The 25692-nt window shown below is 45.3% G+C and overlaps 1 protein-coding gene across 3 annotated transcripts in view; it reads right to left on the reverse strand.

The window, feature by feature from the left end:
• Positions 1-25692, reverse strand: part of unc13bb (unc-13 homolog Bb (C. elegans)) — a 102446-nt gene that overhangs the window by 46053 nt on the left and 30701 nt on the right. For all 3 annotated transcript variants that reach the window (XM_023983880.1, XM_023983879.1, XM_070441853.1), the window contains exons 3-10: positions 25442-25541; positions 22536-22653; positions 22243-22366; positions 17583-17656; positions 17021-17078; positions 15476-15689; positions 3436-3747; positions 3221-3311 (exon numbers count right to left, since the gene is read on the reverse strand). In XM_023983880.1, the coding sequence (XP_023839648.1) occupies positions 3221-3311; positions 3436-3747; positions 15476-15689; positions 17021-17078; positions 17583-17656; positions 22243-22366; positions 22536-22653; positions 25442-25541 (1091 nt within the window). The remainder of the gene's footprint in view (positions 1-3220; positions 3312-3435; positions 3748-15475; positions 15690-17020; positions 17079-17582; positions 17657-22242; positions 22367-22535; positions 22654-25441; positions 25542-25692) is intronic.

Raw genomic sequence — 25692 nt, forward strand, 5'->3', positions numbered from 1 at the left:
CTCAGTCTCCCTCTTCATTTCCCCCTCTTTATCGGTCTCCTCCCGCTGTCCTCACTCACTCTCTCCGTTTGGCTGTGTGCCTACCCTTTTGACTTCATAACTCACACATAGTGCCTTCAGAAAGTATTCACACCCCTCGACTTTTTTTCACATTTTGTTGTGTTATAAAGTGAGATTAAAATGGATTTTTCAACAATCTATACAAAATATTTTAACGTCAAAGTGGAAGATTTAATATTTTTTTTTACAAATGTTACAATTTATGAAAAATTAAACACTAATATATTTGTATTAGTTAAGCATTCAGACCCCTGACTCAATAGATGTTAGAATCACCTTTGGCAGCGACTACAGCGGTGAGTTTTTCTGGGTAAATCGAAGAGCTTTGCACACCTGGATTCTACAATATTTGCACATTTCTTTAAAGATTCTTCAAGCTTTGTCAAGTTGGTTGTTAATCATTGCTACACAGCAATTTTGAAGTATTTCCAAAGATTTTCAAGACATTGTCATCTTGGTAAGCAACTCCAGTGTACATTTGTCCTTGTGTTTAAGGTTATTGTCCTGCTGACAGGTGAATGTCTCCCAGTGTCTGTTAGAAAGCAGACTGAACCAGGTTTTCTAGGATTTTGCCTGCGCTTAGCTCTATTCCATTTGTTTTTATCCTAAAAAAAACCTCCTTAGTCCTTGCTGATGACAACTATACCCATAACACAATGCAGCCACCACCATGCTTGAAATTATGAGGAGTGGACTCAGTGATGGGTTGTGTTGGATTTGTCTCAAACATAACGTTTCGTATTCAGGACATAAAGTAAATGTCTTTACCAAAGTTTTTGCAGTTTTACTTTAGTGTCTTATTGCAAACAGGATGCATGTTTTGGAATATTTGTATTCTGTACAAGCCTCCTCCTTTTCACTCCGTCATTTATGTTAGTATTGTGGAGTAACTGCAATGTTGTTGATCTATCCTCAGTTTTCTCTTATCACAGCCATTAAACTCTAACCGTTTTAAAGTCAACATTGGACTTATGGTGAAATCCCCAAGCGGTTTCCTTCCTCTCCGGCAACTGAGTTAGGAAGGATGTCTGTATCTCTTTGCACACAGAGTCCATGCAACTTATGTGACTTGTTAAGCAAATTTCTACTCCTGAACTCATTTAGGATTGCTATAAAGGGGTTGAATACATTCAATTTTTTATTCATTTGTAAACACTTCTAAAAACATAATTCCACTTCGACATGGGGTAGTGTGTAGTCCAGTGACAAAATCTCAATTGAAACCAATTAAAATTCAGACTAACAACAAAATGTGAAGGCACTGTACATGACAAACACACTGCTGTACCCAGACAAACACACAGTCCTTACGAAGCTAATATCCATTCGCAAATGTGTGAAAATGTGTGTTAAGATGCATTGTAGCACCCCATTACATTTATCCTGACCTTTGACACCTTTGTTGACTGACTAATGACTAATTGTACTTCATTACACAGTCTTGTCAGGATACAGGCTTGTGTCTTAAGTCCCTCCTGATGTCCCAAAATAAATAACACTTACTGTGTATGGCTTTCACCTTGCTCTACATCTCTCCTTCCATCAGCAGGCGTTTACATCGCCCTCTCTCTACCGGCCCTATAGCAATTAGCATAATGGAACAGGGCTATGACAACTGCTCCCTCATAACCAGACACTGCACAACAACTGACCATTACGACCAGCACTGATCTCCAACCGCGGGTGGAGTTTGATTAATCGAGTGCATGCTTAGACAACATAATCTGTGCTACAGCTGAAAGCAGTCCTCACACTGTATATGAACGGTCTCTGACCAACAGACAGACTGGCTTCAATATGACCATAATCTTTCAATATAAAACCTCAAAGCAGCACCAACCCAGATACCTACATCACAGAGAATAAGGATAAATTGAGGTTGACAGAGGTCATTCTTTTTTTTATGTATTCAATTTCCTTGAGCGACAGTTTGGAGATACTGGTTTGACCACCCTCTCATTCAAATTAGTCCTAAGCACCAAGTCTACTGTGAAATCAACATGGTTTCTGACAGTATTATTCTGCCAACATCTCAGCCCATTCCTTTCCCTTGTACCTTTTTTATATCTAACTGGGTGTGTCAGTTTTTATTTCCGTATGTGCAACACTTCCTCACTATCCTTTCACTCCAAGTGAGCATCTTCATCACAGGATAAAGCATGGCCTACATTTGCTTGGCAAAATATGCAAAAGAAAAATGGTATAAACAACATTGAAGCTGTACTTTATTCCCCTCACACTCGTTCCCCATTTTCCTGCATCTCTCCCTCTCTCTCATTCAGTTGCTCAGTCTCTCCCCTAGGCTCAATTCACCACTCCATTAGCTCAGTTGCTGCAGAGGGATAGATCCATAGACAGGGAAGACGACAACAGGGATCATGGAGCAAAATAAATAAGTACTGTAGACTGAACTCTGTTTTTCAGAAGATATTTTGGACATCAACATGCTTACTTATGAACTACACATAATTTGGTTGTAGCTTGGGTTGTATTATGGAAAACACTAATCTGATATAGCACGAGAAGACGAGAGGCTACATTTGCGAGGTCCTTTGTTGTGTGAGAGAGCAATTCATTCCAATTCATTAATGATAATTATCCACCTCTGAAGCACAGGGCCATCAGGTCACGTGTAACTTTACAAAGAGAAGCCAAGCCTACCTCTCACAATTACATGGTGTCAGGATGAGAGGTGAAATTAACTAGAGGGGTCTGAAGAGAGAGAGGGGGGGGGGGGGTTGGATAGGCAGAGAGTGCAAGAAATGAAAGGTTGTACATTTTCCAGAGTAAACTGTATACTGCACTGAAATACCAAGCAAAGTAACACATTCTGGTTGTTCAAGAAATGTTTATGCAACAACAAATAACTCCCAGTAGACCTTAGAGTGATGATCTATCTGCATGTACAACATGAAAACCCCTCTGGTACCTCTGAGGGAACACCCAGATAGCAGTAAACAAGTAAATTCATCTAAATAGACACTTTAAATAAGGAATATAGTTTGCCAAGTTCAAACTACCATAGAGGTAAAACCCAACCATGCAGATGGGGAAACAATACAAACAGGTAGCAGGATTTATAAAATAGTGGTTGCAAATGTGTAGAGAGTGGGGGGGGGTTGGAGGAAAGGACCGACAAGTTACATTGAGAACTTCCTACCTCCTGCAGCTGTACCCTCACTTTGTTGATGGCCTTCAACCAGCGTATTCTGGATGGAGAGAAGGGCAAAGGAGGCCCATTGTCGTGGAAACTGGGTGTGTGGGGAGAAAGAATGACCACTCACTAATACTGTACTTGTAATATTTACTGCTCGAAAATGTGGATGCTTATCTAAGTGTTTGAAATGTATGACACTTGCTGGAACTCAGACTCACCTTTGCAGCATTTTATTGGATATTTTCTCGACTGAGTGGTCCATTCTCTTCATAGAGCCATTTAAGCTCTTCCCCACATCCAGGGAGGGTCGGCGCAATTCCTCCTGCCCCAAAACAGAGTGTCCATTGCTGGGGAGGTGTCCGTTGGTGGGTTGCTGGCCATTGGTAGAGGGGCAGAAGGTGGTACTGTGGTAAGAGTGGAAGGACTCTTCTAGCCCTGAGCCTGGAGCACTCTCCTGGCCTGTCTCACTAAGCTGGGAGCTGGTCTGGCTCAGGTTTCCAGAGGACCCAAAGCGACTACTTTCCACCGGACTGGAGTGGTGAAAAAGAGGTAAGGGAAGAGACTTAATATTAGAATAATAATTGTTGTGAGGAAGAAAAAACATTTGAATCGTGCATCTGATTGGGCTCATTAATTGGATATAGACGTTATTACAACTAGTCCATTGTTTCTACTGAATTGTACACCATTTTAAAAGACATCTAACCTTAGAGAGAAAAAAAAGCACATTTTGGCAAATTAGAATGAATATACCAATTGCCTGAAATGAATTTGAATGTACTAAATTATCTCAATGATTGTTTGTCTGTATTGGTTTAGCCTGTATTGGTTTTCTGTATTTCTATTTCTGGTGGACAATGAGTTACTGAAATCTCTAATTTGATCAAACTCAACGACAACAGGGAATTCTGTAAGGTTAGACTTTCTTTTGAATGCATTCATAGAATTCTAATTGCAAATTGAATTAATCTTACGTTAGGAGTTCAAGAGTAAGAAATACTTAGCTTATTATCACTATACCACGATGGGTATAATACACTTCACAATCAACCACCAACACCACAAGGCTACAGTAGCACAAATGCTATAAACAAACACGGTTAAAGGAAAGACACAGAATACAGAATTCAGTGGGGTGGAGTGCGGAGCTGGACCCGGATTACTCTCCCCAAAATATCAATGCATCATAAATGGTGTTGGGGAAGACCATTTATTATGCTTCTACTGGCCTTTTAGAACTCAATAGGTCCTTCTTGGACTGGTTGTCCAGCAGCACTTCAGAGGTGGAATCTGCAGAGGGGAGTGGTTCTACAAAGCTTTCCTTCTCCTTTTGGGACAGGGATGCTGAAGGATCTACGTCAGGTGTGGAGATGCAAATCTGGGGTTTGGCTAAGTCAGGGGGACCTACCGAACTTTGATCACTTGTCTCCTTGGTTGGCTTATCATTAGCTTTGGGCTGAGTGGTAATAACCGGAGGAGCTTGTGGCTTGGGAGGTTCGGCAGCGGCCCCCCAGAAACCTCCTAATTTTGTCCCAAAGAGAGAGGCTGTGGAAGGTTCTTGCTTTGCTGCGCCTGGCTTCTCCTCCTGAAACAGGCCTGCAGACATAGTTTTGAATCCTGAGAACAGACCACCACCTGCTTCTGCTTGAGGCATTGTGGGAAGGGCTTTGGGAATTGTGGGAGGGGATGAAAACATGGATCCAAAAGACTTTCCAGCATCACTGGTTCCTGTCATAAAACCCCCAAACAGGGATTTGGGGGCTGGCTCTTCAGTCTTAGTCAACTGGTCAGCTTGGGGAATCTTCTGGGTACTTTCCACTGGTGGGCCCGATTTGTCCATTCCCTTACTCTCAGGCTCTCCCACAATTACAATAGGCTTCTCATGTATTACTTCTCCTTCCACAGATGCAGCCTTTTCTTTTCCAGAACTGGACTGATCATTCGTTGGAGGTTGTTCTGATTTCAAGGGCTGTTCTGTTTTATTAGGTTGCCCTGATGATGCAGGGATTTCCGCTTCTTTTGATTGACAGTCCACAGCTGGAGCAGGAAGTTTCTCAAACCCTTGACCCTGGGCTACTTCAACAGCATTACCATCAGGTTTGAGGCCAACCAACTCCTGAGGCTGAGTTTTGGTGTCAGGTTGTTTTGGTGCCTCAGATAATTGTGAGTGTTCGTGCAAAGTAACTGTGCCCGTGTCTCCTGGCTCTTTCATTTTGTCAGTGCTATCCGCTGGGGTGGTGTCAGGGGCAGCTGTTGATATTTTATTCTCAGGGGGATTTGCTGGTGCTGTTTGAGGAGTAGTTTTAGCTGGCTGGGGAGTGGACCCTCCAAACAACCCTCCAAACATAGAAGCTGCAGTTTGAGAAGTAGCTGCGGGCTGGGGACTTAACCCTCCTAACATACCGCTGAACATAGAACCTGCAGTTTGCGGGGCAGCTGTAGCTGGTTGGGGACAAGACCCTCCAAACAACCCTCCCAACTTAGAACCGACAGTTTGAGGGGCAGCTGTAGCTGGCTGCGGACTAGATCCTCCAAACAACCCTCCCAACATAGAACCTGCAGTTTGAGGGGCAGCTGTAGCAGGCTGGGGAGTAGACCCTCCAAACAGGGAGAGAAATCCTGTAGCTGGTGGCTCTTTAGGTGGGGCAGGTTCTTGAGGTGCACCCTTTGGGATGGATTCCTTTTGGGCAGTGGCACACTCCGGGGTAGGCGCTGTGGTTTCAGAATCAACAGCCTCAACCACAGTGCCATCTTTAGGGGTGTCTCCCGGCTCTTTTATTTTGGCAGTGGTATCTGGAGTGGTATCAGACACAGCTGTTGATATTTTGTTCTCTGGGGGTTTTGTTGGTTCTGTTTGAGGAGTCTCTGTAGCTGGCTGGGGACTAGATCCTCCAAACAACCCTCCCAACATAGAGCCTGCAGTTTGCGGGGCAGCTGTAGCTGGCTGGGAACTAGACCCTCCAAACAACCCTCCCAACATAGAGCCTGCAGTTTGCGGGGCAGCTGTAGCTGGCTGGGGACTAGACCCTCCAAACAACCCTCCCAACATAGAGCCTGCAGTTTGTGGGGCAGCTGTAGCTGGCTGCGGACTAGATCCTCCAAACAACCCTCCCAACATTGAACCTACAGTTTGAGGAGTGTCTGTAGCTGGTGACTCTTTAGGTTGGGCAGGTTCCTGAAGTGCACCCTCTGGGATGGATTCTTTTTGGGCACTTGCACACTCAGGGGTAGGTAATGTACTTGCAGAATCAACAGCCTCAACTGCAGTACAATCTTTAGGTGCGTTTCCCTGCTCTTTTATTTTTATAGTGCCATCTGCTTGAGTTGTGCGAGGTGCAGCTGTTGATATTTTGTTCTCACGGGGTTTTGCTGTTTGAATAGGTGCTGGGGGTGTACTGGGTCCTCCAAACAATCCCCCAAACACAGAGCCTGCAGTTTGAGGGGCAGTTGTAGCTGGCTGGGGCCTAGGGCCTCCAAACAACCCTCCCAACTTAGAACCGACAGTTTGAGGGGCAGCTGTAGCTGGCTGCGGACTAGATCCTCCAAACAACCCTCCCAACATAGAACCTGCAGTTTGAGGGGCAGTTGTAGCTGGCTGCGGACTAGATCCTCCAAACAATCCTCCCAACATAGAACCCGCAGTTTGAGGGGCAGTTGTAGCTGGCTGCGGACTAGCTCCTCCAAACAACCCTCCCAACATAGAACCTGCAGTTTGAGGGGCAGTTGTAGCTGGCTGCGGACTAGATCCTCCAAACAACCCTCCCAACATAGACCCCGCAGTTTGAGGGGCAGTTGTAGCTGGCTGCGGACTAGCTCCTCCAAACAACCCTCCCAACATAGAACCCGCAGTTTGAGGGGCAGCTGTAGCTGGTGGCTCTTCAGGTGGGGCAGCTTCCTGAGGTGGAATACCTGAGATGGATTCCTTCTGGGCATTGGCACACTCAGGAGTAGGTACTGTGGCTACCGAATCAACAGAGCTTGCTTGTGGGGGTGACAGAGGGCCACTGAACATGGAAAACACATTTTTAGTAGGTGGTTCTTTAGGCACTGTAGATTCTGGGACAGAGGACTCTGGAGCTGACCCAGCTTGTCCTGGAGGTTGTGGGGCACTGGGGCCACTAAACATAGAAAATAATCCTTTTGGTGGGCTTTCACTGGCAGATGAACCAGAAAAGAGTCCCCCAAGAATAGAGCTAGTCTCTGGTTGAGGTTGAGCTTGTGGTTGAGCTTGTGGTGGACTGGGCCCAGATTGAGGTGCCTGTGGTGTTGCCACCTGCAATGGTCCCCGTGGTGGACTTGGTCCACCGAACATTGAGAATAAACTTTTAACATGTGGTTCTGGGGGAGGTGCTTGAGATGACTCAGTTTGGGTTGGTGTCTGCTGAGGACTAGACCCCCCAAACATGGACAATAACCCCATACCAGGAGATTCCTCTTTAGTAGTAGCTGTAGTAGTTGTTGGTGGTGTTCCAGAGATCATGTCTCCAATTTCTCCCATAAAGCCGAACAGTCCACCTGATGGTTTGGGGGGTGGCTCCTGTTTGGTTTGTCCGGTTGGTGTCATAGTCTGTGATCGGCCAGGGGTGGGGCCAGTGCTTGTATTGGGAGAAAATACTTGTGACATGCTTTTACCTGGTGGCTGACCAGGAGCTGGATGTGGTACCCCACGTTGCACTCTGTCCATTGTTTGTTGTTTCTGTAGAGATGGTCTTGATTGAGAACCTTGTGTAACAACTCTGTTTGGCTCATTTTTAACAACAGGTTTTGGTTGCTGTGATGGAGGAGACTCTGCACTGAAGAAGCTGCCTATTGACCCAAAAAGATTAGAAGCTCCTGTGTCCTCCTGTTTATTTGGGGATGTGCTGCCAGGTAAGCTAGCAGTAGAACCATTTCTATCTTGTGGTTTTGACAATGGTTCTGGGGGTTTAGGGGGTTCTGGCGTTGGCTCCTCGATCAGTAGGGCAGACTTGAAAAAGCTCATAAATCCTCCCTGTGGTTGTTCAGCTGGTTTTTCCACTGGTTTTACTGATGATCTATCTGTGTACTGTGATTGTGGTTGTAGGGGAGAGACAGATATATTGTGTGGGTCCATGGAACTGGTTGGCACTGTGGGCTGTGTTGGTGGAGCAGCTTGCTGAGACATGGTGGCTTGTCGTGCAAGTCTAGGTTTCTGAGTAACAGTCTGTGGTTGTGCTGGAGGTTGCCCATATTGTCCAGATGCGGGAGGTGTGGGTAGAATTCTAGAAGAAGTGGATGCGGCTGGTCTCTCTGTCTGTTGAACTGCACTCTGAGCGGGAGTTGTTGTAGCAGGGGGATCTTCTTTGATAATCTTTGATTTGAGACTCTGGAAACCTGATGAAAGTATGCTTTTAGCCTGTTGGTCCACCGGGGTAGCCTCAGTCCCAGGTGGTTTATGTTGTTCTCCATTAACACGAGAGGCCAAGCCAGCTCTTCCTTTGTTCAAATCTGACTCAGCGGTTTTGCCAACCATTGAGGAAATGAATGAAGAGAACTTCTTGACTTGCCGATTAGGTATTTCCTCTCCTGGAATCACTCTCTGTCTCCATTCCTCCTCTGGTGTGTCATCTACATGCCTTACTCTGACCCCAAAAGATGAACGCCTTCTTTGACGAGGCTGGTAACAGTTGTTCAAGCATTGTTGAGGGGAATCTGTGGTGGGGGTAGCATTGTGTGAGACAGCAACCTTTTGAGAGAGAAGTTCCTTCATTTGCTGATTGTTCCAATAAGGGCCTTTCTGATCCCTGTTAGAACACGAAAGGTCTATGACCTCCATATATGGATTCTGATAGGCATGGTTGGGTTGTCTTGGATCCATTCTGACTTTGTTCAGTCTATATAGTGAGAAATCTACAGGCTGTTCCTTTTGTGCAAGGAATGAGCTCTCAAACATCTGAGAGAAGCGCTCCAGGTTCAAATTCATGATCTGATTTCCTTTTCTATAGGCAGCAGATAGGTCCAGGGGGGCATTGAGGAGTTTGGGATCACCCTGATCTTGTCCAGGGAGCCAGAGGAGCTCATCCTCATTATAGAGAGGGACTTTAAATCCACATACTGTGACCATTTCATTATGTAGCCAAGCACTTGGGAAGATATCAGGCCCAGTTCCCAAGGACTCTTTCTCAGGTGCACAAGCATAGACCATCGTACCTCCTGCATCTGTTAGCAGGGCATATATGTATTCATGATCAGTGTAAACAAAGTACCCACAATCCCCATCATCAGCTGGCCACCACATACCTTGCTCCAAAAGTACAAGCCATTGCTGGTACCATTCTGTCTCTTCCAAGTACATACACTCTTCCATCTCTCCATTGTGAGATTTAGGGTAACTGAGATCAAATGACCTAGTCAAACTCAATTGACTTTGATTAACCATGCCTTGGTCACTATATTGCCAATTAGCTGAATAAGATAGATTAGGTGGATTTTCCTCATAATAGCCCTCTTGATATGAAATGCCATTCAGACTATAACAGCTACCATTGTCAAAGGAGTTCCATTTACCAAACTTAGCATTACTCATTTTGGTGCTCAAGTTCAATGCACCCTCTTCTTCAGTCCAATAATCCTTCTGTTCCATCATTTGATTAGTATGCAGATTTCCCAAGTCATCATAGCTGTTCATAAATTTTTTCTTGGCATTTGGATTGCTGTCAACATTTTTGGGCACCTCTTGTTGGTGGTGCTTAATCGGTTCTTGGTTATAGTCAATTTCATGCCATGGTTGAGGGGAACTATATTGATTATCTATATTTGTGGAGCTACAGTAGAGAGTGGAGTCTTGGAACACAGCTCCTCCTTCTGGAGGCTGTACATAACTCACATCACTTGTGTGATAAGTCTGTGATTGATTTTGAAGCTGCTGCCACAGAATTGATTCTTGGATCCATTGGTTTTCACCATAACTAGAATTGACTCTATACGATGCCAACAGATCTTGGTAACCATCCTGTCCCGTTACTGAATATAAGGAATGGTTACTTTGATTAAGATATTGTTGGGATGACATCATTGCAGTATTTGGATCCCCTTGTAAAAGGGATAACATATTTTCTGCACTGTAAGAGGTGGCTAATGGGTGGTTTGACTGAAGAGAACCATGGTAGTGCATTAACTGAGGTAAATGGCCAGTGCTGCATGATGTGTAGGATTGTCGACTCTGAAAAGACCTAGCATAAGTAGTTGACGTCCTTAAATCTAAAGTGTCAGCTTCCCATGAGCCAGGTGCAATTTCTGCAACATTTCTGTTTTGTCTTGGAATGGAGCGACCAAGGAGACCACTTTCTCTCCTCTCCATTTCAGACTCAGAAGTATTGTTCGCTACAGTGTTGCTTGGCCCAGTTTTGAACATGCTTGAGAGCAGACCTGGGGAGCTTGCAGATAGTGTCTTTGGCTCTGAATTGCGCTTGAGAATTTCTGCTGATTTATGAGTAGAGACTTCATCAGTTGGATTCCTATTGAATAGTCCTGATAGAAAGCCTGGCTTTTTGTCAGCCTCCTCATTAGGTTCATGTGGGACCTGATGTGGTATATGTGTAGATGGATGAGTTTGCTGTGTCGGCTGTCCAGCTGGAGTAATTGTATGATGTTGTATTTGCATGGGTGGTGACGGATTGCAGGCCTCAACATTTCCAGAGGATTTTGTTAACTTGTTAAACAATCCAGAGAGAACTCCAGGCTGGCTTGCAGTATCTTGCCGAGAAGGAGTTAGATTTTGCCTGGCATTTGGCGTGATTACATTTGGTGGCGAAATTACATGTTGCTGTCTTTCTTGGCTGATTGGTGGCGACTGCTGAGGCACATTTTCAGTGGAAGATTTTTTGAATAGCCCAGACAGCAAACTAGGCTGTTGAGTTGGTTGATTTTGGTTTTGCAACGGCACATTCTGCCCGTTTGGGTACTGCTGGCTAGGCTGATTGAGAGGAGCTGCAGAATGTGTCTGAGGTATTGGGGACTGATTGGTAGATACATTGTCTGCAGAAGCAAACTTAGAAAGTCCAGAAAGGAGACCACCTTGTTGAGCAGGTTTCGGAACTGTATGTTGTCTAGAGAATCCTGGTTTGTTGTCTAGAAAAGCCTGGTCCCTCAGTGGATCACGGTTTGGCCTTTGCATATTCTGTTGGTTGAAGTTCTGCTGATTACGAAGACCACCAGACGGCAGTTGTTGCTGCTGGAGTGGAGTTGTTTGGGTGCTCAAAACATCAGAGGAAGCCAATTTAAACAACCCAGAGAAAAGTCCTCCTTGTTGAGGAGGTGCTTGTTGAGAGGGTGGTTGTTGGGATGGGCTTGGTGCTTGTTTCTGACTGGGGTGATTGCTAGGGAACACCCCTTGCTGTTGGCCCTGGGGAGGTGGTACATTAGGTGAAAGGTTTTCTGCAGAGGAAAACCTCAGTAACCCTGAGAGAATACCTCCAGGCTGAGAAGGAGGAGGTGCAATTTGTTGTGGGGGAGGTTGAGGGGGGAACTGTTGACGATTACTGGCACCAGGAGGTTGACTGTTTGGGGGAACTTGCTGTGGTGGTGGGTTCCCAGATAAGTCACTTCCAGAGCCAAATCTAAGAAGTCCTGACAACAGCCCTCCTTGCTGGGGCTGATTGGAGCCAACCTTAGATGTATCATCAGTGGCGGCCCCTTTAAAAAGACCAGTCAAAAAATCTTGAGGTTCAGGAGGAGCTTGCTGCATCCCAAGAGACATTGGTGGTGGCCTTTGATGTTGCTGCATATGCTGCTGATGTGGAACTGGGGGCAATTGGCGATGCTGGGCCTGTTCTTGACTGGGAATTTCTGGGGGTTTGGAAGCACTGACATCCTCACCAGAAGCAAATTTCATGAACCCAGAGAACATTCCTCCTCCTGCTGCTTTTGGAGGCTGTTGGGAAGAGACATTGTCAGAGGAGAGAAACTGAAGTTTTAGCTTACTGCCTAAAGATGGCTCCTCCACAGGCTTCTCCGATGTAATATCTGGTGCCGACCCAAATACAGGATACACTGCAACAGGTGGAGGGCCCTGCGGGGGAACAGGGTTAACTGGTGCAATCAATGAACTGAACGATTTCTTGAAAGGGCTAAAGAACCCTGAACTCGCTGGTTCTGGTTGGCTGATGGACTTCCCATCCACTGAAGTAGGCACACTTTGCTGAGAGGCAGTCATAGAGTCAGGTCTCACATGCACAACTTTTCCTTGTGTATTAACAAATTGTTTATTTTGGGGTACATTTCTTGAATTATCAAGTCTTCTGCCTCCTCCCACAGCCATTGACTGTTCACCTTGCTGGATACGTTTCTCCTCCCAGTTTGCAAGATTTTGAAAGCCCTCTCTTGAGCCACTTCTCCCTGGGGATTGTTTTCCCTTGGTGGAGTTCACTACCTCTTCACCAGATTTTTTTACGGCAAAACTCATTTTCTCAACAACTGAAGTGACTGCTGGTGTCTCTGGCTTTGTTGCAGAGTCCTGAACTTCATCACTTATACTATACATCTCTGTTCTCATGGCTGGCATTTCTTGATTCTGGACTTGTGTCTTGGCATCAGACTGGGAAGGCAAATTGAAGGAAAATGTTCTGTTGGGGTGAGCTGTAGGAGATACAAGAGCTACACGAGCAGGAGCAGGGCTGGTGGATTTGGGAATGAATGAAAATAGCTTAGATATACCAGATTGAGAAGATGGTGCAGGTGGTACTTCTTTAGTTTCTGCAGAACCAGAGTGTGGCTGCTTGGGGGCTGAACTAACCTTGTCTGTGAAGGAACTGAATAATGAACTCATAGCATGTTTCACTCCAGATATTCCTGGTTCAGGTGGAGCCTCTGTCTGGGTCTCTTCCTTGACATCAATAGGGGTCCTTGGGTCCTCTCCAGTAGATTCTGTTCTTATGCTGCCCTGGGAAGATAACCTTGACTTGGATGACTTGGGAAGAGACCCATACCTGCTTATTTCCTCCTCTTTTTCAGCCAGGTACTCTGATACTGTTTCAACTAGGCACTGGAGCTCATCCATGGGATCTACATACTCGTCACTTGGTTCCTCCACTGGAGACAGCATTGCTTCAGGTGCCCATCCTCCCATTTTCCCCTTTCCACTCTTCTTAACCAGATAACTCTGATACTTGTCAATGTGACCTCCATGGGATGAAGCATACCTGCCTTGGCCCCTCCCATTCTCCGCTAAGGAGGCAATTTCCTCGAGCTCCTCCTCTGATCCCATGGAGTACGGCAGCTCCTCCTCTGAATCGTATGCCAAACCTGTTCTCATTCTGGCAGCTTCCTCCTCCTGATACGCCACATAGTTCTCCAAGGTGTCCCCCAGCTTGTTTTTGGCCCACATCCTAGTCTTGTAAAGAAGTCCATTCTTGTATGGCTTGAGGCATGGCGTCATCTGCTCCTCCTCTTCCTCGAACTCTGCCACCTGCCGCAGCACTAGCTCCCCTCTCTTCTGGCGGAGAAGTGCAAGGTCAGGGGGAAAAGGCTCGTCTGTGAGTTTCTCCGCCTCTGAGAAGGCCAGCCCTCCTGGATCCCGGATCTTTTTTCTCCGCCGCCGATCGATAGTGTCATAGCCCACTGGGTAGGTGGCAGGTAGGATGCCACTGCGTTGTGTGCTTTGGCAGAGCGAGCTGCCTGAGGGCTCAGTGAGAGCTCTCCCCATTCGGAGAATAACATCGTCCTCAACCCAATGATTCTCTTCCTTGTCCAGGAACTCGCTCAGCTGATTTCTCCCCTGCACTTTGTATTTGCTTTCCCAATCCTCCACACCCATGCCAGAATCTACAGGGATGATTCTGACCCTCCCTTTATGGTTTATTGCTCTAGTTTAGGTTCATGGATTAAAGTAGAGGCAAAATGGGATGTGCGAGGGGGGGACAAAAACCAGAAAGAAAAAAGCAAACAGAAAAATTATTGCAAATTATAAGAGGACAGAAAAGTAATATAAAGCCCATGTGACTGACAGACAAGCATTAAATACATAAGATAAATAAAAATGTTTGTCATGTGTAAATAACTATTTGGTGAATGTGTGTTCAGATTGTTTGATATGCCCGTGTTATGTGCGTGATCTCGTCATCCTGGCGGATTATCAATAACAGCACAAAAGCCCTGAAATCCAACCTGAAGTATCTCTGTCCAAAGTCATTTTACAGACTGAATAGAAATATGGTCAGGGAGGGCAGTATTTCCCTCTTACTGAACCTTCCCTTCCAAAACCAGGGTCACAAACACCCATATGTGACAAGAGCAGGCTTAACTAAACCCAGTTTCATTCAAACTGCCAAAGAAGTTTCATATAACAATACGTCAATTTTTAATCAGTTTTTCCTGGCTGTAATCCCACTTTTCTTTTCAGATGTTATGGAATTATCCGGATCAGCTTTCTATCTGTCCACACAGACTGAGATTTACCACAATCTCACTGAAGCACATGTTTTCCACAGCAAGTCACACATGTAAGAGAGCAAAGACCCACTCTACACTGGGTACATGAATGGAGTTGGCAGATTATTTGTGCTCCATCTGGGAAAACATCTAAGCAGTTGGACAATTTCGACATTGTTTAAGACCAAATCTGTTCCTTCTTCAAAGCTACACTGCATTTTCACATTCCATTAACTAAAGGAAATTCTATACTATATCCAAATATAAAAAACACCAAAGACTCAATTGCTATTGGGTTATCTTGCACGGTTGTGCACAACCTAAGCAGATGGAAGTAGCACGTCCTCAGGGGCACTGTTCATATATTCAAGCAGGTGACATTGTTTACCTCCTTCCTATGCGGTGTCAAACCATGTGCCAGTGACAAATGAACATAAACCGACTAGATTTAAAACTACTCACATTGCTTGAGAAATATGCTTGTATTCAGGGTACAACAAAGGCAGCCAATTGATTCTGCCATTCTGTCCCAGGAGGGTGGATGTGCCTTAATCGTCTGAAAGAGGGAAGCCCTCTAACAAACAAAACAGCTAAGACTCAGGCCCTCAGCTAACTGGGTCTATTTGCAAAATGATTTATTTACATAGAAAACTGTTTAAAACAAACTAACAAAACAAAATAAAATGTCCAATACGGCACTAAACCTTTTTTATTAATGTCTTAACTCTGGACATCCTTCACTATCTGTCAATATGCATGATTGTAGAATATATGAACAGGTGTGCAATCTTTTACGGTTGAATTTGTGCATTTCTGTGAATTCTGTGTAGGGGCATGTATTGTACGTTTGCGGGTGGTATTCAGAAGCTCTACCTGCTACCACGGTGGTCTCTGTAGTCCATGTCAAAGCTGCGGATGGAGTCGGTGCAGGAGTCCAGGTGGTTCTGGAGCCGGGGGCCCATGGGGTACTGGTGCATGGAGGAGTTGGGCTGGGTCGTGGTGTGGTAGCGTGGGGGCACGCTGTTGCTGGTCTCACTACGGTAGTCACTGTCCCGGTCGTCCACCGCACTGTCATGGTCATCCAGGGCTGTAAGGGGGAGGGGCAAAAGGACAAGCTCCACAAGATAACTTCTAGAGACCTAGGCATTATAACAACTGCTAAAATGACTACTGAATCTCCATTCTATCCCACTGATGCTCACAATTTCACAAATTAAAAAAAAATAAACATGTTCGCCTCATACATATCTGAGTTACACAATAAGAACAAGTGGTGATATACACTGGGGTCAGGAAGGGTCAGGTAAGAGGGAGGTAAGGAGGGCAAGGGTCATGCACCTTTGAATGCAAGCCAACCAGGAAGTAAACCACAGTGGGAAGGGGAATGTGATGCGACTGAACGTATAAGTCATTAAACAGTCAAAAAGGGACACTCCAAAATTAATCAGTTAAGGAACTCAAATGCAATGTTGACATTGTCTCTCAGTGACGCAGTCTCAACTTTGGCACGCAGACAGGTCCTTTGGAATGCAGAATGACAGTTGAGCTGGGCTGTGCTCCAGACTGATAAGTGAAATAGATAGCTCAGGACAAACTGATGTTTCGATTTCTCAAAACAGGCTGGCGAACACTGCCCCCTGTCTGTGTGACGATGCTGTTGCATCTCATTGACATCTGTTCAGGAAGTCATCAACTGCCACTACGCTTATCAAGGTCACCCGCTGACTGCAAAAACAGATCTAGGCTTAACTGCTATTGTCCAGTTTTGTTTACATGCAGGTAGAAATAATAACAATGTGTGTTTTTCCATGTCACGTGGGGAAATTGATAAAGGTGACGAAACTCAAGAAATATAGATGAAACTCTGACATGAGGTGTAGAGAGAGGAGAGAGTGTGTGTGTGGGGGGGAAATATTTCCCCTGGCTGTAGCGATTGTTTTTGGTGCTGGATAACATGCACAATGTATTGAGGATAGGCCAAGGTGAAGCTTTGGGAAGGGATAAAATTCATCACAAAAAAGACTGTTACATACTCAGTGTGTCAGCCCATCCGAAATAGTTGCCTGGTGAGGGTGTTGGCAGAGAAGTAAAGTGAGAGGTAGTGGAGAGTATGCAAAAACTGTGCATGACATAGGAGGGGAAACTATGACCATGCATGAAAGTGGCATCACTGTGTGTTGACATTCTTCTTAACTTTGCATGAGTAGTGACTGTTTTGGAAAAAATGTATTGGATAAAAGGCTTACTTGATGTTAAGTCTGGGTTAGGAGATTCACACATAACTCAGGAACACGACAAGCAAATATATAACTTAAATAACGTGAAAAGCCCAAACTAATGGTTAGCCAGAGAGAGACAGGACTGATGAGAGAGCGCCACCTAGTGGGATATTATGGTGTGGAAGTCAGTCCCACTCACAGCATTGGGAGGCAGCAAGCGGCATGGGGCGTTTTTGGACCTCATCCTGCAGAGGGTACTGGAGAGAGGAAAAGAGAATAGGAATTGTGACCTCTGACCAGCATCCACAACAACAAAGCATCATCGTCACTCTCAAACTCCTGCATTTGTATAATATTTGTATCACCACCATGACTTCAATGCCACTGCAAGCAATAGTTAGTTATTATCTACAATCTATGTTGTCACTTCAGAGCACAGCAAACAGTGATGAACACATGTCAATACAGTACCTAACCAGTGTTTTCTGTGAGGAAAGAGTCAAATGACCAGAGTTAGTCCCATCGTCTATTTACATGTATTGTCCTGTGTGCTAGTGAATACAAAGAGCCAAGTGTAATCCCCGAGATAAGGTGACAGAACATTTGACGGCAATGTACATGGTAATTTACAATATGCAAACATAGAGACTATTTTCATAAATAGATTACCGGTCTAACTGCTTGAAATATAAATACGTACATTTTGAATCTAGATATTTGACACACTGTTCCTGTCGCCTTGCATGTTGGGTGGGCCTTACCTCATCATGGATCCTCATAGTGTTGATGCGATCCAGCTTGCAGGTCCAGTACTGTGCCTCATCATCTGGGATGTCTGGCAGAGAGAGGTGCACACACACACAGGGGTGACTGGTGAGCTGCATCCTAACCTACACCATCAGTGCTCCCACATACACCATGCTGCCATTACATATTCATGGCCCTTTAAATATATCATAAGCCACTTAAGAATAAAACATTACAAACAGTTGGCTAGGCCCTCAAACTGCACTGTTGGGTGCCAGGGCCCGGTACTACAGCTCCACTGTAGAAACGTTTGTAATGACAGACGCAAATGAATGCACAGAAGATAAGGATCATAGTCCTGACAGTGACAGAACTTCACAGAGACATAAGCACAGAGTACAGGACGTTAATGGGCTGCAAAACTGCACAAGCCTTTACTTGAGGACATAACCAGCCCAACCATGCTACTTTGTTTGTTTTTTCGCGTTGTTCGTAACTTCTTTTGTACATAATGTTGCTGCTACCGTCGCTTATGACCGAAAAGAACTTCTGGACATCAGAACTGCGATTGCTCACCTCAAACTGAATGAATAGTTCTTCTTCAATGAGTTGGATGGGAGGGAAATACTACTACAGACACCCGACCAGGCCATGATCCCGTGATTCACTTGAGAATGAAACTGAGATTTTGTGGAAAAAGATCAGGGTGCCTTGTGAGGATTAGACGAGTGGCTAATCTGCCCTTACCTTCAATCCTGCTAGCTAATGTTCAATCGATGGAAAATAAATGGGACGAGCTGAAAGCACATATATCCTACCAACGGGACATTCAAAACTGTAATATCTTATGTTTCATTGCGTCGTGGCTGAACAACGACATTAAGAATATACAGCTGGCGGGTTATGCACTGTATCGGCAGGACAGAACAGCAGACTGTTAAGACACGGGCGGGGGCCTATGCATATATGTGAACAACAGCTGGTGCACGATATCTAAGGAAGTCTCAAAGTTTTGCTTGCCTGAGGTAGAGTATCTCATGATAAGCTGTAGACCACACTATCTACCTAGAGAGTTTATCTGTATTTTTCGTAGCTCTCTACATACTACCACAGAACGATGCGCGCACTAAGATCGCACTCAATGAGCTGTATACCACGATAAGCAAACAGGAAAACGCTCATCCAGGTGGCGCTCCTAGTTGCCGAGGACTTTAATGCATGGAAACTTAAATCAGTTTTACCTAATTTCTATCAGCATGTTAAATGTGCAACCACCTTTACCCTACACACAGAGACGTGTACAAAGCTCTCCCTTGACCTCCATTTGGCAAATCTGACCATAATTCTATCCTCCTGATTCCTGCTTCCAAGCTCAAATTAAAGCAGGAAGCGCCAGTGACTCGGCCCCCCAAAAAAAGTGGTCATATGAAGCAGATGCTAAACTACAGGACGGCTTCGCTAGCACAGACTGGAATATGTTCCGGGATTCTTCTGATAGCATTGAGGAGTACACCACATCAGTCACTGGCTTCATCAATAAATGGATGTCGTCCCCAGTGACTGTACATACATACCCCAACCAGAAGCCATGGATTACAGGCAACATTCGCACAGAGCTAAAGGCTAGAGCTGACGGAAGCTTATAAGAAATCCCTCTATGCCCTCCGATGAACCATCAAACAGGCAAAGCATCAATACAGGGCTAAGATCAAATCATACTACACCGGCTCAGATGTGGCAGGGCTTGCAAACTATTACAGACAACAAAGGGAAGCACAGCCAAGAGCTTCCCAGTGACACAAGCCTACCAGACGAGCTAAACTACTTCTATGCTCGCTTTGAGGCAAGGAACACTGAAACATGAATGAGAGCATCAGCTGTTCCGGACGACTGCGATAACGCTCTCGGCAGCCGATGTGAGTAAGACCGTCCAACAGGTCAACATTCACAAGGCAGCAGGGCCAGATTGATTACCAGGATGTGTACTCTGAGCATGCGCTAATCAACTGGCAAGTGTCTTCACTGACACTCAACCTCTCCCTGTCTGAGTCTGTAATACCAACATATTTCAAGCAGACCACCATAGTCCCTGTGCCAAAGAACCCTAAGGTAACCTGCCTAAATGACTACTGACCTGTAGCACTCACGTCGGTAGCCATGAAATGCTATGAAAGGCTGGTCATGGCTCACATCAACACCATTATCCCAGAAACCCTAGACCCAGTCCAATTTGCATACCACCCAACAGATGATGCAATCTCTACTGCACTCCACACTGCCCTTTCCCACCTGGAGAAAAGGAACACCTATATGAGAATGCTGTTCATTGACTACAGCTCAGCGTTCAACGCCATAGAGCCCTCGAAGCTCAAAACTAAGCTAAGGACCCTGCGGCTAAACACCTCCCTTTGCAACTGGATCCTGGACTTCCTGACGGTCCGCCCCCAGGTGGTAAGGGTAGGTAACAACACATCCGCCACTCAGATCCTCGACACGGGAGCCCCTCAGGGGTGCGTGCTCAGCTCCCTCCTGTACTCCCTGTTCACTCATGACTGCATGGCCAGGCTTGGCCAGACTCCAATACCATCATTAAGTTTGCCGATGACAACAGTGGTAGGCCTGATCACCGACAAGACAGCCTATAGGGAGGAGGTCAGAGACCTGACCGTGTGGTGCAAGGACAACAACCTCTCCCTCAACGAGATCAAGACAAAGGAGATGATTGTGGACTACAGGAAAAGGAAACTAACATGGTCCAGGGCCTCCCGGGTGGCGCAGTGGTCTAAGGCACTGTGCCAGCAGAGACTCTGGGCTCGAGCCCAGGCTCTGTCGCAGCCGGGAGGTCCATGGGGCGACGCACAATTGGCCTAGCGTCGTCCGGGTCAGGGAGGGTTTGGCCGGTAGGGATATCCTTGTGGCGGGCCGGGCACAGTGCACGCTGACCAGGTCAATAGGTGTTTCCTCCGACACATTGGTGCGGCTGGCTTCCGGGTTGGATGCGCGGATGTTTCGGAGGGCGCATGGCTCTCGACCTTCGTCTCTCCCGAGCCCGTACAGGAGTTGTAGCGATGAGACAAGACAGTAACTACTAATAATTGGATACCACAAAAAAGGGGCAAAATTTTTTTTATTCAAAAATGTATAAATAAAACTGACATGGTCCAAGCACACCAAGACAGTCGTGAAGAGGGCACGACAAAACCTATTCCCCCTCAGGAGACTGAAAAGATTTGGCATGGGTCCTCAAAAGGTTTTACAGCTGCACTATCGAGAGCATCCTGATGGGTTGCATCACTGCCTGGTATGGCAACTGCTCGGTCTCCGACCTCAAGGCACTACAGAGGGTAATGCGTACGGCCCAGTACATCACCGGGGCCAAGCTTCCTGCCATCCAGGACCTCTATACCAGGCAGTGTCAGAGGAAGGCCCTAAAAATTGTCAAAGACTCCAGCCACTCTAGTATTAGATTGTTCTCTCTGCTACCACACGGCAAGCGGTACCGGAGCGCCAAGTCTAGATCCAAGAGGCTTCTAAATAGCTTCTACCCCCAAGCCATAAGACTCAAGAACAGCTAATCAAATGGCTACCCAGACTATTTGCATTGCTGCTGCCCCCCCTCCTCCTCCTCCTCCTCTGGAACACTGCTGCTACTTTGTTATTATCTATGCATAGTCACTTCAATAACTACCTACATGTACATATTACCTCAATTACCTCGACACCGGTGCCCCCACACTTTGACTCTGTACCAGTACCTCCTGTATATAGCCCCACTATTGTTATTTACTGCTGCTCTTTAATTATTTGTTATTCTTCTCTTACTTTTAATCCTAGGTATTCTATTAAAACTGCATTGTTGGTTAAGGGCTTGTAAGTAAGCATTGCAATGTAAGGCCTACACCTGTTGTATTCGGCCCATGTGACAAATACAACTTGATTTGATGCCGCTGGTCTATTAGAGCAGAGCCCCCACTCCCTCCCTGTGCCCGGATGGGCCATGATCCTTTACAGAGACACTGGACATTAAAGAGAGCCAAACACAAAAGGCCAGGGCTTCAAAGGCAGATGAAACCAAACCCTTTTCCTGGTGAATGAATGGGATCAATTGTACAAAGAACCCAGACAAACACACAGCCTCACCTCCCCTACCTTCAAAGGCCTGCCCTTAAACACCTGAAAGTAGCCCAAGCTCCTCCCACAGTTTTAACTTTGAAGATACCGATCTGAAGTGTTTTAGGCACGCTGACGCCAATACTGGCAACATTAAGGGACAGCGATGTCGAAAGTGACGTACAAATTACATAACTGTTCCCTCTCAGTGTAGAGAGATGAGAGCAGCTGCATCCAAGAGGCTCACTACTCAACCTGCTGGCATTTCAGCCAATCGATATCATGTCTGGTGACGTACGTTAAAGCACAGGTCATTGGAAAAGCTACTACTGTATAAATCATTACTGTGCCTTATGTCTGTCACATCTTCCAATGCAACAACAAAAACAGACCTACAACATTTCAGCATCGTACCTTTAGCTACTCTAACTGTAAAAGCTATTTGACCATGATGTACTGTATAGAAGCAACAAAAACATTTTAAAGAGAGCTTATTATATAAAAGAGATATCCTGTGATAGCTATGTGCCCAATCAAAAAATGGTGATCTATATGACATTTTACCGAAAGGCAGCTCAAAGCGCGTGTCCAGCAGAACCCGGTGGGGCGTTGGGTTCTTGGTGCCGTAAATCTCATCAGCCTTCATCAGAACCTCAGCATCCAGGAAGGTCCACTCCCCTGAACCCTCCTGAAGAAGAGGAAGACAAGGTCAGAAGTCATAGACAGATCAGATTAAACCAACCAGGTGGTGAACTAGGGCCCAGACATATGTGTACATGGTTTCAACATTTGAGCTGGATGTCTGATGTAATTGTGTGTGTACGTTTGGATGCATGTGTGTATTCTGTGTTCCTCACCTCCTCTGACTGGCGGATGCTCTTGAGGGGGATCCAGGCAGTCCCCAGCATGGTGTCCCAGATAAGGCCTTTGTTCCACACCTCCACGATGAGCCCCAGGTCCAGACGGTTGATCTCACTGGAGAGACAGAGGGTGGGAATGAAGGAGATTGGGTCATAATCAACTCTCATTCGATAAAGTTTGATAGACAGAAATTGGTATTAAGATAGACAAAGTGATTGAGCCCATAGGTAACATTGTATAGGACTAAACTGTAAATATTCTAAAGGACGGTTTCATTTATTATGTAGTGAGTCACATCCATTCAAATGGAAACGTCGAAGTAACTATGACAACAGAAACTAGGATAAGTACTACTGTCTGGCCTGCTGCTCATCGACTACTTGTGGTCTTTGTTTACGCATCATGTCAGACGTTGTGATGCATTCAGTCCTTTATTTGCCAATCAAATGGAAGCAAAGCTTGCTAACAATAACAGAGCATCTCCTTTGAAAGAGACTATTGCTCATGATGTATCGATCTCATTTGCATACTGGCATCGACCGTGGTTGACAAGTTAATGCGGCAAAAACAATAGGAAGATGAGAAGATAATTATCAAAAGTACACTGCCCTGAGTAACGGTGGCAGTAAGAGTGAGCCCAGGTGCAAACACAAAGATATTCTAAACCACTCACACTTAAAGAGATGCACCAAATGACGACAACACTATTACCCTAATGAGAAAACCAACCACTGTCAATCTCTTAGGCTCTTACGTGGCCACAGTGAATGCAAACATGATTAACCAGGTCCTTGTATAAACTGCTTATGGTCATACAGTAATTGATCATAAAAATATACTTTTAGAAAACAAATACAAACAATGAGTCGACAATTTTTAACATTTGAAAATAGTAAACAGACTCAATCACACACTGCCTTCACTTTGAGCTCTCTCTTTCTGCAGCATAGAAACAAACTAAAGAACCCACGGCACGGACCGATTTCTGTGAAAGCAGCATTCAGAAATCCATTCATGTTTAATTTGAGCTTCCCATTGTCTGTGGAGTGATGGGAATGAACCACAGGACTCCACCCCAACAGGCTTCGGGAAACAACGCTGGAAAACAATGCATTTATCATTTCCCCCATTACTTTCTCTAAACACTCAAAAAGCAGGGATAGAACAGAATAATGATTAATTGATGGGTTGCCATAGAGACAGATGGTTCTTTTGAGGCCACATTCAAGCATAGAAACATTAAGGCTCTCCTCTGTCACTTCCTGGAGCACCCCGTCACGGAAACAGTGAGAGATCCTTCCATTACGTCAAATCGTCAAAATCAACACCATCACAGTCAGTGTAAACATAAGCCCCAGTCCAAATGAGACAATTCCATGTAGGCTCTAAACACCACATACTGTAGGCTACGCTCTATCAAACCGTGTTGTATTTGTACACCTAAAGAACATTAAGAACAATAGGTCTATAAATGAGCAGCATAGCAGAGGCGCTTTGGAAAAAGCCCTACCTAGAGATAAGGCGAGTGTGAGATGTAAGATATACATATCGATCCACAGCTGTCACTACACGCCTGTTTTCTGTAACCTCTTGTGGCCCGAGCCTGTCTCTAGGTGGGGATGTCCATTATCGCACAAGGAAGGTGTGGTCTGATCTGGACTCCAGTCTCCCTCTGGCTAACATAGAAACAGAAGCCTGGCCTGACAAACCCTAAGACCCTTTGGCAATCTGCTATGTCATTAAGAAGACCAACGTGCAGCCATCCACTAAAGTATTCGGAGTCAATTATATAGAATGTGATCGATATCAATTAGGGAAGCTGTTCCATAAAGGTTGACCCACAGAACCAATAGGCTACAGCTTTCTGGCAAGAAAACACATCACTGGAGAAGGAAGAAATCGAGCTGAGACAGTTTCCAGATAACAGTATACTTGTGTATTTTCCTACACACACTAGATATCATTTTTAACATGCCAATGCCATTCGCTAGCGCTTCAATTGCTCACCTCAGGTAGACCATACACTGTCCTGTTCATTGGCATAGGACTTGTAGTTTGTGCTAAACTAACACATTTGCTAAACATGATTTACATACAGGAGTAACAGGTGGTGCTCGTCAAGGGGCCTGAGCTGAATGTTTGATGGCAACACTGTTGAGTGATGTGCTAAGCTATCGTATTGTGTTTCATAAACAGTACTAAGGCAGAGCATTTACACTCCGCAACATCCTTGTGACAGTTCTGGAAAAATTAACAGAACAATGACCGCACACACAGAGTAAATCTACATTTACAATATCACAGCCTACAATCAGAACACTAAAAAGAGGAAATGAGATGATTAACAATAAGTGAACAGCTATGAGAACCGGTTAGCTACCTTTCCCGAAACAACAACCCACCTGGTAGTCAACAAATGGGGACAAAACTGGAAATCCCTGAATGTGACCTACTGCCACGTATTACTGTCTGAAAATCATAAACCTGAAGTGTAGCTACAGAATATTACCACCAGCAGCAGGCTAGCTTTGCTGCTCTCACCTGTCTGTAGGGTAGAGCACTCGGGTGATTGCATCTGCTGCATAATTACAACAGCCAAATCAGCATGTCAGTCTTAATCAATAAAAGGTGTTAGTGACTGAGCATGGAGGACATACTGTCACAATAAAGTCTGTTGAGCTCAGAGCCATAGAGCCTCCCTTTATTTTCACTCTCTGATCCTCATCGACCAAAACAAACCTGATGTTACATGATTCAGTTGACACTATGAAAACAGCGACACTTACAGAGCCTTCAGACAGACTATTCTATACTCCACACAAACAGCAGGTGTGTTGAGGCCTATACGACAGTGTGTGAGTGCATAGGACAGGAAGAGCAGTCTAAGTGTGTGGTCACTTACAACATGAAGTCCTGCTCCCAGCATGGCTGGTCCCCTCGCACGGTGATGGTGGTGCTCTTGACATTCTGTACCTTCAGCGTCACATATGAATTGAACTTGTCTGTAATACAAAGAGATGAGAAAGGAGGTCAAAAGCCTGCACGATGACATGAGCTCACGGAGGGGACTCATACACTGAAGAAAAATATAACCCGCAACATGTAAAGTGTTGGTCCCATATTTCATGAGCTGAAATAAGATTGTACAAATGT

This window comes from Salvelinus sp. IW2-2015, linkage group LG4q.1:29 (genome assembly GCF_002910315.2).
Source record: "Salvelinus sp. IW2-2015 linkage group LG4q.1:29, ASM291031v2, whole genome shotgun sequence".
In the NCBI taxonomy this organism is placed as follows: domain Eukaryota; kingdom Metazoa; phylum Chordata; class Actinopteri; order Salmoniformes; family Salmonidae; genus Salvelinus; species Salvelinus sp. IW2-2015.